The 15,710-nt window shown below is 40.1% G+C and overlaps 1 protein-coding gene across 1 annotated transcript in view; it reads right to left on the reverse strand.

Annotated features, from left to right (window-relative positions):
- The window catches only part of LOC126425128 (DNA repair protein XRCC1-like), a 73,823-nt gene that overhangs the window by 37,198 nt on the left and 20,915 nt on the right, over positions 1 to 15,710 (reverse strand). Inside the window, exons 6-11 of the mRNA XM_050088071.1 lie at positions 12,059 to 12,234; positions 8,982 to 9,210; positions 4,802 to 4,915; positions 4,468 to 4,530; positions 2,725 to 2,814; positions 2,559 to 2,645 (exon numbers count right to left, since the gene is read on the reverse strand). Coding sequence (XP_049944028.1) covers positions 2,559 to 2,645; positions 2,725 to 2,814; positions 4,468 to 4,530; positions 4,802 to 4,915; positions 8,982 to 9,210; positions 12,059 to 12,234 — 759 coding nt within the window. The remainder of the gene's footprint in view (positions 1 to 2,558; positions 2,646 to 2,724; positions 2,815 to 4,467; positions 4,531 to 4,801; positions 4,916 to 8,981; positions 9,211 to 12,058; positions 12,235 to 15,710) is intronic.

Consider the following 15,710-nt stretch of genomic DNA (forward strand, 5'->3'; position numbering starts at 1 on the left):
GCATTATATTTATTAAATAGGAACTGAACCACATACTTCTTTCTCTAATGGAATATATTGTATGGTATTGAATAAGGGCTGAAGGAATGAGTTAAAGTTTGTACCAAGGTCAGGATTCAAATGCAGCTCTCCTGCTCACTAGGTAGACACATTAACAACTGTGTCACCCTGGCATTAAGGGGCAAACACATCAGCACATACATGAATTTTAATTCATTGCTTCGGCCTCTATTCATTATTATAGATAAAGTAGAGACTTAACATGTCTCTGAAACATACAATTTATCTGATTAAGAATATATATGAAAACAAAGATGAGGTGACTTACCGAACGAAAGCGCTGGCAGGTCGATAGACACACAAACAAAAACAAACATACACACACAATTCAAGCTTTCGCAACAAACTGTTGCCTCATCAGGAAAGAGGGAAGGAGAGGGAAAGACGAAAGGATGTGGGTTTTAAGGGAGAGGGTAAGGAGTCATTCCAATCCCGGGAGCGGAAAGACTTACCTTAGGGGGAAAAAAGGACAGGTATACACATTGATTAAGAATATACTGTGATTGGACCAATTCAGAGTAGAGTTATGTGCTCTGATGCAAAAGTATTCAACTATACGTAACTAACATAAAGCACAAAACTGGTAACCTCAAGCAATTCAAAAGGAAATTATTGACATACCTCATTACCCGTTCTTTCTACAAATAATCTGCATACCCCGATTCAAGGATTGAAAAGTTCTTTCAGCTACTGGGCCAGGAGTGTTGACTGTAAAACTCCCTGACAAGCAGTAATGTACTGTACACTGGATTTTGTGTTCCCAGATGCAGGCAACTATTTTCTTTATAAATACCATCGTAATCAAGTAAATATCAAGCTGGTATTACAAGATAAATATCAGCTACTTAGCACAATTGTAGCACCTTTCTCTCAAATTTAATTGATTAAATTTAAATGATATAAGCACAAATGGAACTAAATAGTGTAGTGACAAAAGTCTACAAGGAAGCAGAAATCGACAGTTATATATACTGTGGGATAAAAGCTTGTGGGCATATGTGTGGATGCCAATAATAATAATTGCTTTGTGGATAAAAGTCAAAATTTTGATCACAACCTATTTCCATTACAAACAATTGATGATGATGATAATAATTGTCATTATTATTACTCATTCAAGTCAGAACGTCTCTATATTGCACCTGATGTGTTGCTAAAGTCAGCAAGGGCTAAATATGGTGACAAAGGCATCATCTTGGTTTTCTGCACAGTGACACATACACCATCCTTCCATCATTCCTGCAGCTGCCTTTTGTACAAGTGGTTTTCCTGTTTTGTTTACAGTAACAGAAGTTATTTACCAAAATCTGACACACCACAACATAAAGGCTGTCCTACAATACACTGTCTATACTGTGAGGCAAAAATTAACAATGGGAAATCCAGGATGGAATGCAACAACATTATGAAAAGGATAGTTGCTACTGACCATATGGCCGAGATGCTGAGTCTCAGATAGGCACAACAAAAAGACTGTCAGAAAATGAACTTTCAGCCAACAAGGCCTCCATTGCAGATAGAACACACACACACACACACACACACACACACACGAGTGTAGTCTCTGGCTGTTGAGGCTGTAGTCTGGTCGTGTGTGTGTGTGAGGGGGAGGGGGGGGGAGACCGTCAGGGATGGGCAGACGTGCGTGCATGCCACCTCCGATGAAGGCCTTGTTGGTCGAAAGCAAATTTTCTGACAATCTCTTTGTTGCGCCTATCTGTGACTCAGCACCTGCGTTATATGGTGAGTAGCAAGTATCCTTTTCATAATATTGTCCATTCATATTTGTTGATCACATGAGACAGAAATAACATCTGATATAAAATCAAGAGATACTAACAACAATTCTCTTTAAAATATTTAAAAGTATATAATGCAATATAATATATAATGTATGCCCATATTAACATGATGTAACATTATGGTCATTTTGTATAATTTTGATAAATTAAATGTACAACAAACATTTAAGAATATCTAAGACATGACAACCATTTGTAAAATGACTTATCCGACTTCCTACAGCTGAAGAAATATTTTGCCAAAAATTTAAGACAACATGTTTCAGTAATCACGACAGGAAGTCTTAATTAAGGAACGCACTAAGAATATGACAGACTAGGTTGCATTAAAATGCGGTCATGTTTGACCTCTACATTATTAATCTGTGAAATGTGTACAGTACCATGAGGTCCAGGTCAGACCAGGTGCACGCCTACCATTGGAGTGCCAACATATTGAATGGGTTATGTGGGTTACAATATTTTAATACCCTGTGGATATAGATAGCTTCTACACTTGACTTTTCTTTTGTTAATGTATGCCCAGATGCATTCCACATCTCTGACAGTTCCGCCTCTTGACAGGCTTTACAGAACGTGACAAACGAACGAATGGAAAGGTTACGCCTCGGCACAGTGCGAGCTGCTGGGAAAGAAGATGGCCTCATGGACTGTACTCGATGTTCCTTACATTAACTGTGTGACATTCTCACCTACCTAGCTCGTTTGGCTCCGTCACCACCCAGGGGTGCGAAAAGGCTCAGCCTCTTGTTGTTTGGCTGCGGTGTGCTCACTTTGTCTGTTCTGGAAACACGAGCAAACTGATTAACAGAGCACACATACACAATACTTCTGCAAACACAAAGCAGTCCTGACAGCTCACCTCTCTGCATTATCACCTTCGTCGGTAGACTCCTCAGATTGCGAAGGGGACGTCACACGCGCCGTGCGTTGGTCCTTGCTGAGTTCCACACTGAAAAAAAGGCGTCGCTTGGATCTTTTCGACACTACATTGTGATATCTATCTACAATGGTAGGGAGGAAAATAATTTTGCACAAAAAAGACCACAACTGTGATTTGAAATGTGGGGAAAGTATATCTATGGGCCCTTCCTTTGCTGCTTTCTGAACCACCATTTGGATTAGTTGACATTACCACATCAACTCTTAAATTAACTACATCTTCTGCAACCAGACTAAAATTTGATTCCTTTTGTAGGAGTTGGTGTTGCGATCTTTAGTCCGAAAACTGGTTCACGGCAGCTCTCAACACTAGTCTGTTCTGTGAGAGCCTCATCATACCGGCCAAACTTTGTCATCCTGAATCTACTTGAATTTGCTTACTCCAGTCAAGTCAATGTTCCCAACCCTATTGAAACCAAAATAGGCACCAGTTGTTAAGTGGTTTAATTCAAAATATCCCTTTTCTCTCTTCAAAAAATACCTTCAGAAATATCTCAGTGGACTGGAAGTAGTGACCCCACGGCTTGGCCATCTAGATCAATGTAACTTGTATCTCTGTGTGAGCCACCTACGAGTTCCCACACTCCAAAATTATCAAATGGATTTTTCATGCAAAATTTTAAAAGTTATTCTCCATTCAATGTACCTTAGTTGCAAAAGAAGCCACATACTGATTGGCTTCTTTTTTCAGTCTTAATGCAAACACTACAAATGGACCTGAATAGTAAAGTGATTGACCAAACATTGCTTACATTGACTATTGCACCGAGGATCTGGATCCCACCTACTCTTCTGATAAGTAGTGTCTCATCACTCTGCCAGCTCAAGTTGTGTTTGAGACTGGCAGATGTGTGGCCAGAAATACAGATTGCCAATCACATAACTATACAACAATTATGACATAACTAACAACATTCTCCAGAAACATTACAAAAAGAAAAAGACATTCCTTCTGTATGTGGTCAACATGAACCAATCAGTAGTGACAAATAATTGCACTTCCCCCATATATGATAAAAAGTTAAAAAATTATGAAAATACTGAACCATATTTTATAACACCAGAACTAACATGTCTTCAATCAAAAGTGGAGTTTATAGAACAATTGGAAAATTATTTGTACATCTAGTAAGGAGAGCTGTGCAATTGGTCCATTTAAAATTGAGAGTAGCAGGAGATCCAAAAATATGAGCTTCTCTAATGAAAAATTATCTGAGCAACATCCTGTGTGTGTTATACAAGCACATAATCAAATATAAACACCTTAGTTTCAAATTAAGAAGCAAAATTTTCCCCCTTTGTTAAATTAAATTTAACCACAACTTTATTTGCACGTATTGACAAAACTAGACAACTGTAACAGCATCGTCAACTTCACTTTTTAAATTAATGGTTTACTTTTGTGTAAAATATTTTTAATATGAATTCATGAATATGGTAATTCAATGTTTTATCTAATACCCATGTCTGTTTTCCACTTATTTTAACTGCAGCTGTGACAATCAGCTTCCACCTGAGGGTAGGTGAAAACTATCAAATCCTGTTTGTAAAAACATAAAAATTCAAGCAAAGGATCAAGAAACTGTTTTTTTCCTTTTGTTTTGTTAACATCACCAAAGGTGTCAATTGATTCTTTTAATACTATCTGAAACACTCTACAAACCCATCATTTTCCTCTTCAGTGTCACTTTCTGGTCCCATCTGGTCCTTCTTATCCATGGCATATCTAGAACAAAATGCGAGAAACAATACAGCACATATTCTCACTAAATGTGAACTACAGTTAGGGAGGTAAGCAGTAGTTGTACATAAACATACATTTCTTAATTTGTCAACAATCTGTTGCTGTGAGATATCTTATACTACGTGTGTTCACTGAAAGTGACTAATTTTCTAATAAACAATATTTTTCTGTTACAGGGAAACAATAGAAGAAAAACATTAACCATTCTTTGCAATACAACTGTTCGCTAAGTTTCAGTTTCATTTTCACGAACCTTCTCCACGGCAGCCTTTTCCGCTGACTGTGACAGTCCTCTACCCACTCCTTACGAATAATTTTTCCGTGTCCTTTAACCTGGTTGAATTTTGGAGTGTTTGGGAATGCACACCTGTAAAAATTACAATGATACAAAAAACCATATGTGCACACAATTTAAATAGCACAGACAACTGTAAAGACTGTATGAAGTCGTAGCATATTCCTCCTTATATACATCACACGGCAACAGTATTTTAAAAGGACAGACAGAATTCACTATAACGATATATTTAGGAATAAAGGAGATGACTCATCTAATGGCAGAAGTGCTGTGTTGTCAACAGATACACATACAAAAGATACAGAACTTTGCTTTCCTTTCTTTCGGAATGGAATTCATTTCTCACGCTGTGGGAGAAACACGCATACGTGTGAGGTGGCGGTACAGAACTAGCTGACATGTGTTGGGCAGGGATAATGCGAAAGGGGTGGTGTGCACGCATGCGAGCCCATACCTGTCCCCCCCCCCATGCACACACACGCTATTTGGTGGGGAGTGTGGGGACAGCGAGTTACGTTAGCCCCACCCAATACAGGTCAGCTAGTTGTGTGCTGCCATATCTCATGCCCTAGTCTGTGAAATCGAGTGCTCAGCCATCTGCCACGTGCCCCACCCCTAGCCAGCCCAAGGACAGCTCTCCACTCTGCCATGAGCCGCCAGACTCTTCCCCCCAACCCCCGTCCCACCTCTCTCCATCGTTCACCCCACCCCACATGGCACCGCCACCTCACCCCAGCACACTAACTGTGGGCCAGGAAAGAGCTGGCAGTTGACTGAGCACAATGTAGGGAGACAGGCGTGTGCGTGTGTGTTTATCCTACAGCTTCGGAAAGGAATTCCATTCCAAAAGCTAGTAAAGTAAAGCTCCGCTCCTTTTGCATGTGTATCTGTCAACGACGCAGTGCTTTTGCCTTTATTCCTAAATAATTGATTATTCTGAACCAGAACTTTCTATACATTATTAGCATTCACTATACGATGGAAGAAGACTACCGGCGAAAAAGAGGATCAACTTAACACACTCAAACATTACACAGCACACATAAATGTGTACCTTCTCCCCCCCCCCTCCCCCCCCTCCTCTCGTTGCTGAATGTACACGAACATTTAACATCAAAAAGCAACTAAATTTACGAACATCATCATGTGCTTTAGTCCAAACCATTCACATATCACCAAGACTTTATTTAGATATACTGTATCCCAAGAACCCAAAGGTTTATCAACAGAAACAGTTTCGTACGCTACAGCTTTGGATAACATTACTTAATTAATTGCCAAAACATATGATTGAGTATGCTCCATCGCAGAAATTCTATACCATTAACTTTGTAAACACGAATCAGTGCAATAATAATTGCAGTTCTGTCATCCCACCACTTCTACATTGTTAAATTCAAAGTCAAATTTGCAACCACAAAATAATGCTTAACCTTTAAAACGTTAGTCCTAGTTAATACCAGTTACAGAAACAACATAAGATATTCCATCGTTAATCTGTTCGTAAACAGTAGGACACCACCAGTGAACATAACAAACTTGAGTCAAGACAGGAGGTACATGGAGTTCCATAATTTTATCCCCAGCTTCCTTACCCATTTGCAGTTGCAACAGGAGAATGATTATTTTTTATACATCTCTGTATTAGGCCAAATGTCTCAAATTTTGCTATTACAGCCATTAATTATGCCACATGTAAATTAGAAGAATGAATACATTCCTCATTCATACTGGAATGTGTACACAATGAATCCGTGGGCTACAACTCTGGGATGCAGAACGTCTTTCTCGTAGTGACACACTGCAAGCATTTGTACTACTTATTAAGGCAAACATCTTAAACCCCGATCCATCAGATTTTGTGAATGTGATTGATTAATAGTGTGCTTCCAGGTGTCCTGCCAAATTGTTGTTTCCATTTATGCACATTTCGACAATCGATGTAACTGTCTTCTTCAGGTGCTGCAAGTTTTGCCATTACGTGTACTTGCTGTCCGGGCTCTGACTGGACTGTCAGCTATTGTCAGTCCCATGACAATGTTTATAGCCGAGTTAAATTCCTGAAAGCCACTACGCACTTTGATGCTTTTTCGTTTTCCAGAGCTCACATTCATATTTCATTAAATGAAAATTCTCTCAGTCTTTTCAAAATCTGATGGATGTCGTGGCTCGCAAGGTTTTAATAAACTGAGCGGCGGACCTAAACATTATTTAAACTGAAACTGCCATCCCTGTTTATTAGGTTTTCTGACATCTTTATTTCTACAGACTTCTTAATTACGGTGACCCATAAAATTGGCATTTGCATCACAATACTGGTCTCATCGTATTGCATTTTATGATTATAATCGAGGCAATTCTCAGCAACAGCAGATTTGTCTGGTTATTTAAATTGGTTGTGTCACTGGCGTTCCTCGCATCTTTCCTCACCTGTTCTGATAGTCTGCCTCCAGTAAGACGCGCCATATTCACACAGAATGCAGTAAATACCCTGCTTTCGGAGACTCACATCTTCTGTAACATTACAAAGTATACTTTTCATTTTATACGAAGGGTGTGAATACACTGGATTTGATGTTTTTGTGGTGCCAAATACCTTTCCTTGAAGTGTTAGTTAAGGGAAGAACAAACGACTCTCTGGGTTACAATGTATGCAGGAAACCTATTCACACTGACCTCTATCGCCATGCCTCGAGCTGTCACCATCCTTCACAAAGAAATTCAGTTCTAAAGGCTCCAGTCTGTATAGCTAAAACACTTTCAAACAAGGCAGCCTTGCTGAAGAATTAGAAAACCTACGAATAGTGTTTCAAAGGAATGGATACTCACATCATCAAACTGAACGGGTGATGCAGTCAAAATCAAGAATATTTGAAAAAGAAGTTGACACCAATGGAAAGCCGAAACCATTATTGTGGTGCAAATGCCACGTATCCGGGATGGCAGAATTAAGGAGTCTATCAAAATAAGGATGTCCTAACAAATAGGTACAGACGTTCCAATTTAAATAACACTTGGTGCTCGGTTATCAACGTATTAAAATCTTGCTGGCCATCACACCTGTTACAGTGGGAAAACGCTGATGGAATTTGTGCTTCACAGAATATCAGTGTGAGCATGAAGAGAGCATCTAACGGGCTAGGGAACACTGGGAATCGAAATCGGCTGTAATGTGCTGCATTCCTGACTTTTTACCGGATTTCCTCATTAAAAATACACTTTTTCCTGAATGAGAAGTACATTTTTTCCATGTTAAGTAGCAACATACTTTCCCTTGGAGCTGTAAAACTTATCAATACGTTAAATGGTGGAACTTTTATACACCAACATAGAATTTCCTGGAACTTTAAGAAACGAAACTCAGCAAAAAAACAATATTTTTTGGAAAGAGCTGCATGTTTTTGCATTACGAAAGTATAAACAGGAATTCCATCAAATATAGCAACAAGAATTCCACCAGATACAGCACAGTAGCTTCCAAAGCACTGAAATCGAGAGTGCAAATGCTTTTGTCAGCCAGTCACAGCTCATGTCACATGATCTTGCCAGCCAATGACAGCAGATGTTCAGAGCATTGGACATGTGATGTAGTCAGCCAATAGCAAAGTCATTGTTAAGTAGTGCAAAAACACACAAATAGGAAAAATTAATGGTTCAAATTAATATACATACAGCACAGCTACATGAAAAGCTAAGCTTTCACATATAATATTGGTCATGAAAAAACTTTTGCTGGCTTCCCCCCCCCCCCCCCCCACCCCCCCCCCCCCACCCCAAGTGTATGATTAGACAAGGACCTACAAACACAGCTTACATTGCAGCAGCTGAATGTTTCTGAGAAACATGGGTTACCTCAAATCCTGGATTTTAACTGGATTTCCCAAATGTCTCAGGGCATATGCTCCCTATATATATAGTGGCACATGACTTACAATAGTTCACAGTCAGGTCGAAGACCGGGCAGTGACTACACGTGATAGCAAAACTTGCAGCATCTGAAGGAGACAGCTGTGACGGGCGTTGAAATATAGTACGTAAATGGAAACAACAATTTGGCAGAACAACCAGAAGCACACCATTAGCCTTAAACTTTAACAAAAGTGGGAATTCGATGGGTCGTCGTCTCTGGTCTTACACGAGATGTGTGCAGCCGGGGCCCCAGTCGGGGCGGTACTTGGCTCCCATCTGCAGCGCGGCCTCCCGCAAGTTCGCCCTCAGTGGGTTCTGGTAGCCACTGATGACCAGCGTGACCCCGCTCAGCAGCCGGTGGAAGGGGACCGAGGCGCGCGCCTTCCTCCCGATGTCACTGGGGCCTGCCTGCTCTGCTGCCGTGGGTCGCCTGCTGCCGGCTGCAGTTGGTGCCTCTGGAATTCAGCAGACACTGAGAAACTGATCACTGGTGGAGGAACAGTGATACATTATATGATTATTGACTACAAATTACAAAACTACTGGTTCCAAAACAGATTGAGAACCCACTGAGAAGAATGGAACTTATGTTGCAGATCTCCAATGTATGAGCAAGGATCTGAAAGCAAAGCACATCAATTCTTTTTCTACCCTGATACTGCAACTGGAATGTTGAAACTTCAATGACTATCTAGTTTGAAGTTTGCACTACAGAGGGTATTTTGTTTTCATGTACAGCTCTAGTGACAGAAGCATCAACTATGAAACAGACTCGGTGCACCTGTTACTGTTGTCAACTTGTAACGAATGGCAAAGTGTAATTCAAAAGATGTGGGCCAAAAGGCATAAGTCATGGGAAATTCACAGGGACATGCTGGGCATGTATGGGGACGATTGTATGGATTGTAGCAATGTCTCCAGTTTGTGTGCATTCTTCCGAGAGGGCCTTGTGAACCAGCTGATTTGATACACTCTGGGTGCCAGTAACAGCTGCAAGTCTACAGAATGTCAGAGCCATTGAGGCAGCAATTTTGAATGACTGGTGTGTGCAAATGTGAACCTTATCACAGCAGTTCAACATTTGCTATGGTTTGGTGTATGGTATTGTTCATGAAATGCTGAAATTTCGTAAAGTTAGTGCTCGCTGGGTGCCTAAGACAGACAACAACAAGGGCCAGCGAATGATGACAAACTTGGATCTCTTAACACGTTAAACCTGCAGAAGGGCACAACTTTCTGAAAGAATCGTCACTGGTAGGAGTCCTGGGCGTACCATGATGTGCCCGAAACAAACAGGCCTCTATGGAATGGAAACACGCTGGTTCTCCAATACGAAAAAACTTAAAAATGACCGCTAGAAAAGTGCTTGTGACAGCATTCTGGGATATGCATGATGTGCTGTTGGTGGACTTTGCTGAATACAAAGCTGCAGCCTACATTAAAACTGTAAGTTGCTTTGTGCCCTCCATGACAAATGCCCCTGTTCGTGAGAAAATTGCCAAAGTTGAGTGGGAGGTGCTCCAGCATCCACCATACAGTCCAGACCTTGCACCCTCGGACTTTCTTCTGTTTGGTCTCGTGAAGAAAGTCCTAGCTGGTCAACACTTTGTGACAGATATGAAAGTGAAACCAGCAGTTCGCAGATGACTATACTCCAACCAAATGGATTTCTACAAACAGGGCACATTGAAACTGGTACCACGATGGAATAAATGTGTTGAGTGTGTTGGTGACTATGTGGACAAGTAGGTAAAAGTTGCTAGTTCATTTGTAATCTTTTTGTTTAGGTCCCTATTAAACTTTTTGGCAATAAAATTATTGTGCGTATGTTTCTGATCTCCCCTCATAATAACGGTTATGCTGTCTACACCTGTCTCCCGTGAGAATGAAAGTATTAGCGATCCACTGGAGTCGTGCAAAATACCTCATAACCACTTGATGTCAGTCGTCGACAAGTCAAATCAAAATTTCCAGATGCAAAGAAATATGCAGAGCTCTCAAAAGCTGGCATTCCGAGACAACTAAATCGTGTGCAACTACAGGAAATGAACGAAGATGGAATAAGCCAATCACACACCATTTATGAATAAACACTGTTACTGGTGTGATGAGATTTTAAGTAGGATTATGAAGATCATTGCATAATCTGTCTCTGGAGTTCTGTGCTTTTCAGTTGTAGTCAATTTCTTGACACACTGAATTATTTATTACTGTGAATTACTCACTACTGAAACCACTTTATAGAAAGGTGAAAGAGATGAAAACAGTTGATAGCTGATTTCTTTGGTATCACTGAGAAAGCAGTCTATAGGAGAAATGTTCTTGTAAAATGGAAGGTTTATTAAAACTCCTTTTACTGTGGTTTCAATGTTTATAAAAATGTCTTCTTCAGAAGGAAATACTGATAACTGGATTACAAGTTGCAGCAGAGGTATGTTAAAATATACTGAAAGAAGTGTGTATAATACAAAATTTCACCTTCATAATAATTAAAACATGTACAACATGGTTGTGCACTAACTATACAATGATGACAGAATACTAAATAACACAATTATGTTATGATTGTCTGATTTATTATGGAGGTGAAATTTTATATCTGACTGTCGCCTTTGGTTATATTTTAATGTACCTCTGCCACAACACGTAATCCAGTTGTCAATATTTCCTTCTGAAGATGATGTTTTTATAAATGTTGAAACCATGGTAAAGGAGTTTTAATAAACCTTCCATTTTGTAACTGACTGTCTGTTTCTTATTTTTACAAGTATAAAATTATAAAATGTATAGATTAGCTGTACTACTTCTCAGTATACGTAATTTGCTGTCAAGCACACAATGTAAGAAAAAGCAAATTAACATTTCCAGGAGCACATTCAAAGGATGAGTGCTGGGACAAGAAAAATCAGACAATATTTTGAAAAAATTAAAAGGTAGTTTCTTAGGAAAATGCACAATCACCTAGAAGTTAATTGCATAAATAAGCAAGAAATTGAAGAGGGAACAAAATATAGAAGCAAAATAGTTATAGATAAAAAAAAAAATAAAGGAAGAACACTGACAGCAGAAGAGGAGAAGGGGGAAAATGAAGAAATGGAATATTTCTAAAGGCACAGAGCTACCTCAATGGCTTAAATGTAGTCCTTAGCTGGCCAGCCTGAAATGAAAGAGAAAGAAGAATGATGATGACAATAAAAGAAAGAAACAAAGGCTAATACTTTAGCAACATTTGTCGTTAATAGTGCTAATGTTTCAGTGGCAGCTGTCAGCAGAAAATTACATGGAGTAATCGATGAGGCGCACCTTCACGGTCCTTCGCTTTACTGATGCCTGTAGCAATTTCTGCTCCGTCGCTCATTTTCACTCTCTTCGGGGTGGGACCATGGCGGGCGCCAACCTGCTTCACCTCCCCGGCCTCGTCAGAAGTGCCACCGCCCACTGCGCCGTTTCTGTAGGCCTCCTTAGCAGCCTTCTGTACCCTAAAAGTGTGAAACATTAAATGTTAATAATATCATTAACACTGACAACATTAACATGTGGATGACACCAACTGAGCATGATCGAAGACGAACAATTCTCAAAGCTCTGAGGCTATGGAAGGCTATAGCCAATGTGAGGGTTCACCTGTGTAAGTGGGTGGCAGTGGAAACTAGTACTTTTTGTGTTGATACCATTGCTCACTTGTTTCAAAAATTGTGCTCTTGCAGTGGAATACCAGTATCTCATAAATGCAAAAATGTGCACTACTTGTGCCTGAAGTTCAGTTTATTGCCATATACAGTCAAACTTCGCTACAACGTTCAAAGGGTCTTGAAAATTATGCTGTTCTAAACCAGTGTCATCATAACCAAGATTCGTATTTTCAATCTGTTGTGGTGCAAATGGAACATGTAAAATTTATTTAACCTTGTTTTATTTTATATACAGATCTCACTCTTAAGGTTACATGAATACAGTCCATACAGCATTATGTCAAGTACTCACCAAATATCCTTACTTAGGAGTGAAGTAATCAGTCATTTTACTCTGCTGTCTATTTGCCCAATACACACTTTCCATCTAAATTATAATCTATGTTCATTATTTCATTTGCAATTTTATTGCTTCCTCACCTAGCTTCACACATGTTCACAGTTCTAATGGCTTCTAAAGCATCACTCGCCATAGGGATAGGCACTTTATTTCTTTCTTCTTCCTCTCTTCTTTATCTACCTCACTCATTTTATAGTCACCGTGTCCCCAATTATTCACTTCATTTGAATTTCGTCTTCAGTTTGCATTTTGGTTGTTACAAGGTCATCATCTATTCTTGCATACATTTCATAGTCACAATGATTGAGAATACCACAGCTGATTTCTGGCAGCAAAGCAGATAGTGGCAGATCAGTGTCATCTTACATGTCTTCAGTTACGGCAGCATTTATTCCTTCAGATGTGATTCCCACATGACGGAAACAGTTCTTGACGGTTTGGACTGTGATCCAGCTCCAAGCTGTGGCAACGCACCATCAGCCTAATACAAGAATCCTACTTTTTCTCAATGCATGGTATCATTTTCAGTAATACGAACTTATGATAATGTCATTTCAGGCTCCTAATTACTTCTTGGTCCATGGGCTGCAATAAGATTGTAGTACGAGGGTTATTCCAAAAGTAAGGTCCGATTCGCCGTAACTATTGAAATTTGGCGCCAATGACAAAACACGCATGCGCGCCGACTCCCGGCAAGCCTTGCGCGTCAAACGCCGCCATTCGCTTTGTTACTGTTGCTGAGTGTAGTTCACAGTGTCACTTTACAATGTTTAAGACAATTGATCAGCCCGCCGATTGTGAAGTAAGGGCAGTGATACGGTTTTTGTCTGCAAGAAACAATTCAGCGGCGGAAATCCATCGGCAGATTACTGAAGTGTACGGTCCTAACATAATGAGCGACAGTAAAGTGCGCAAATGGGTGCGAGCTTTTAATGAAGGACGGGATAATGTGCACGATGAACCACGGTGTGGCCGACCATCAGTGATTTCAGACGATTTGGTCAATGCGGTTGACAAAAAAATTCGTGAAGATCGCCGATTCACTATTACAGACGTAGACATGCATTTTCCGAATGTGAGTAGAACAACTTTGTACAGAATTGTGTCTGAACATTTGAAGTTTCACAAATTGTGTGCCCGTTGGGTTCCCAGGCTGCTTACTGAGCCCCAACGAATGAAAAGAATGGCTTTTGCTCTTGATTTTTTGGAGCGATATCATAAGGAAGGTGACAGTCTTTTAGACAATGTTGTCACAGGGGATGAGACATGGGTTTCTCACATCACTCCAGAGTCTAAACGTCAGTCAATGCAATGGCGTCACACGTCATCGCCAGTCAAGGTCAAGGCAAAGCAGACAATCTCAACACGTAAATTTATGGCGACTGTGTTCTGGGATAGACGTGGAGTATTGTTAGTCGACTTTATGGAGAGAGGAACAACGATTAATAAAGCCGCCTACTGCGCTACCCTGACTAAACTTCGACGTGCAATCCAGAATAAGCGACGTGGTCTTTTGTCGTCTGGAATCTTGTTGTTGCATGACAATGCCAGACCCCACACTGCAAATGAAACGCAAGCTCTGATCAAGAAATTTGGATGGGAACAGATGGACCATCCTCCTTACAGTCCGGACCTGGCGCCAAGTGATTTCCACCTGATCCGTTACTTAAAGGAGTTTCTCGGCGGCAAGCGCTTCGACACAGATGATGAAGTGAAAGAAGCAGTTAAGGACTGGTTATCGTCACAGGCGGCCGATTTCTATAACATGGGCATTCAAAAGCTTGTTGAATGATGTGACAAATGTTTAAATAAGTATGGAAGTTATGTAGAAAAATAGATAAAGATGTAAGGAATGTAAATAAAACAATTGTTTTGAAAAAACATTTTAGTTTTGATTTTTTTTTTATAACCGGACCTTACTTTTGGAATAACCCTCGTATTTGCAGGAAGAAAAACAAGCTTAATATTCTCCAGAGCAGAGAGTTCAGGGCGTGCTGGACAGTTGTCAACAAGAACCAGTATCTTCCTTTTCTGACTTATAACCTCCTGATCCCAACACTTTATTTCAGCTCCATAGAGTTTGGAGGTCATTTAGAACTTTTTCTTTATCAGCATTGTACTGCACTGGCACATTTTTTACATGCTTAAAACAGCTACGATTTTCTGACTTATCTATCGTGTGCACTTTTTTCTTCTTAGTTCCATCTGGGTTACCACAAACCAGAACTGTTATTCGTTCTTTAGATAACTTGTCAATAACACATCCCCCCCCCCCCCCGCCCCCCTTGAATTTCAGAGTTTTGTCTGGAGTCAGTTTAAAGAAAATGCCAGTCTTGTCTGCATTAAAGATGGCACAGTCTGCATATCAATCACAAATTGTAGGCTACGCAGTAGTGAGCCATTGTTGAATTCTTTCAATATTCATACTGTTGGCTTCACTGCTCACTTTGCCAAAAGTAATGCTGTGACATTGCTTGACTGTCAATCCAGCCACTGCTGCACACAAATTCCTCATCTTTTAACTTTCTGGAAAATTCCCCTGCTTTCACTATACGTACAGGTCCACTAATGGGTAGACTGATGCTTCCCTGTTGGTTAAGCAATTTACGCAGCACCTCATCCATGTCGCTGCATTCAGCTTTTCATAACTGAGTAATTTTAGATACATTTTGCAGTAACAACTTTTCGTTGTTCTTCAAATCATTTGGACTGTGGAATTTATGAGGCCAAATTGACAACACATGTCAGCCTTTTTAGCTCTGTTCTCAATTTCATGAATCGCATTCACTTTTTCTTCCACCATTAAAAATTTTATTTTACTGGCCACACTGTTCTAAAATGTGTGCACTTTGATCGAATTGTTATGGAAACGGACACCACGTGTACTGCTGACGAGTTCTGTGACTGTCACTCCTACTGTAGT

Source organism: Schistocerca serialis, chromosome 10 (genome assembly GCF_023864345.2).
Source record: "Schistocerca serialis cubense isolate TAMUIC-IGC-003099 chromosome 10, iqSchSeri2.2, whole genome shotgun sequence".
Classification (NCBI taxonomy): domain Eukaryota; kingdom Metazoa; phylum Arthropoda; class Insecta; order Orthoptera; family Acrididae; genus Schistocerca; species Schistocerca serialis.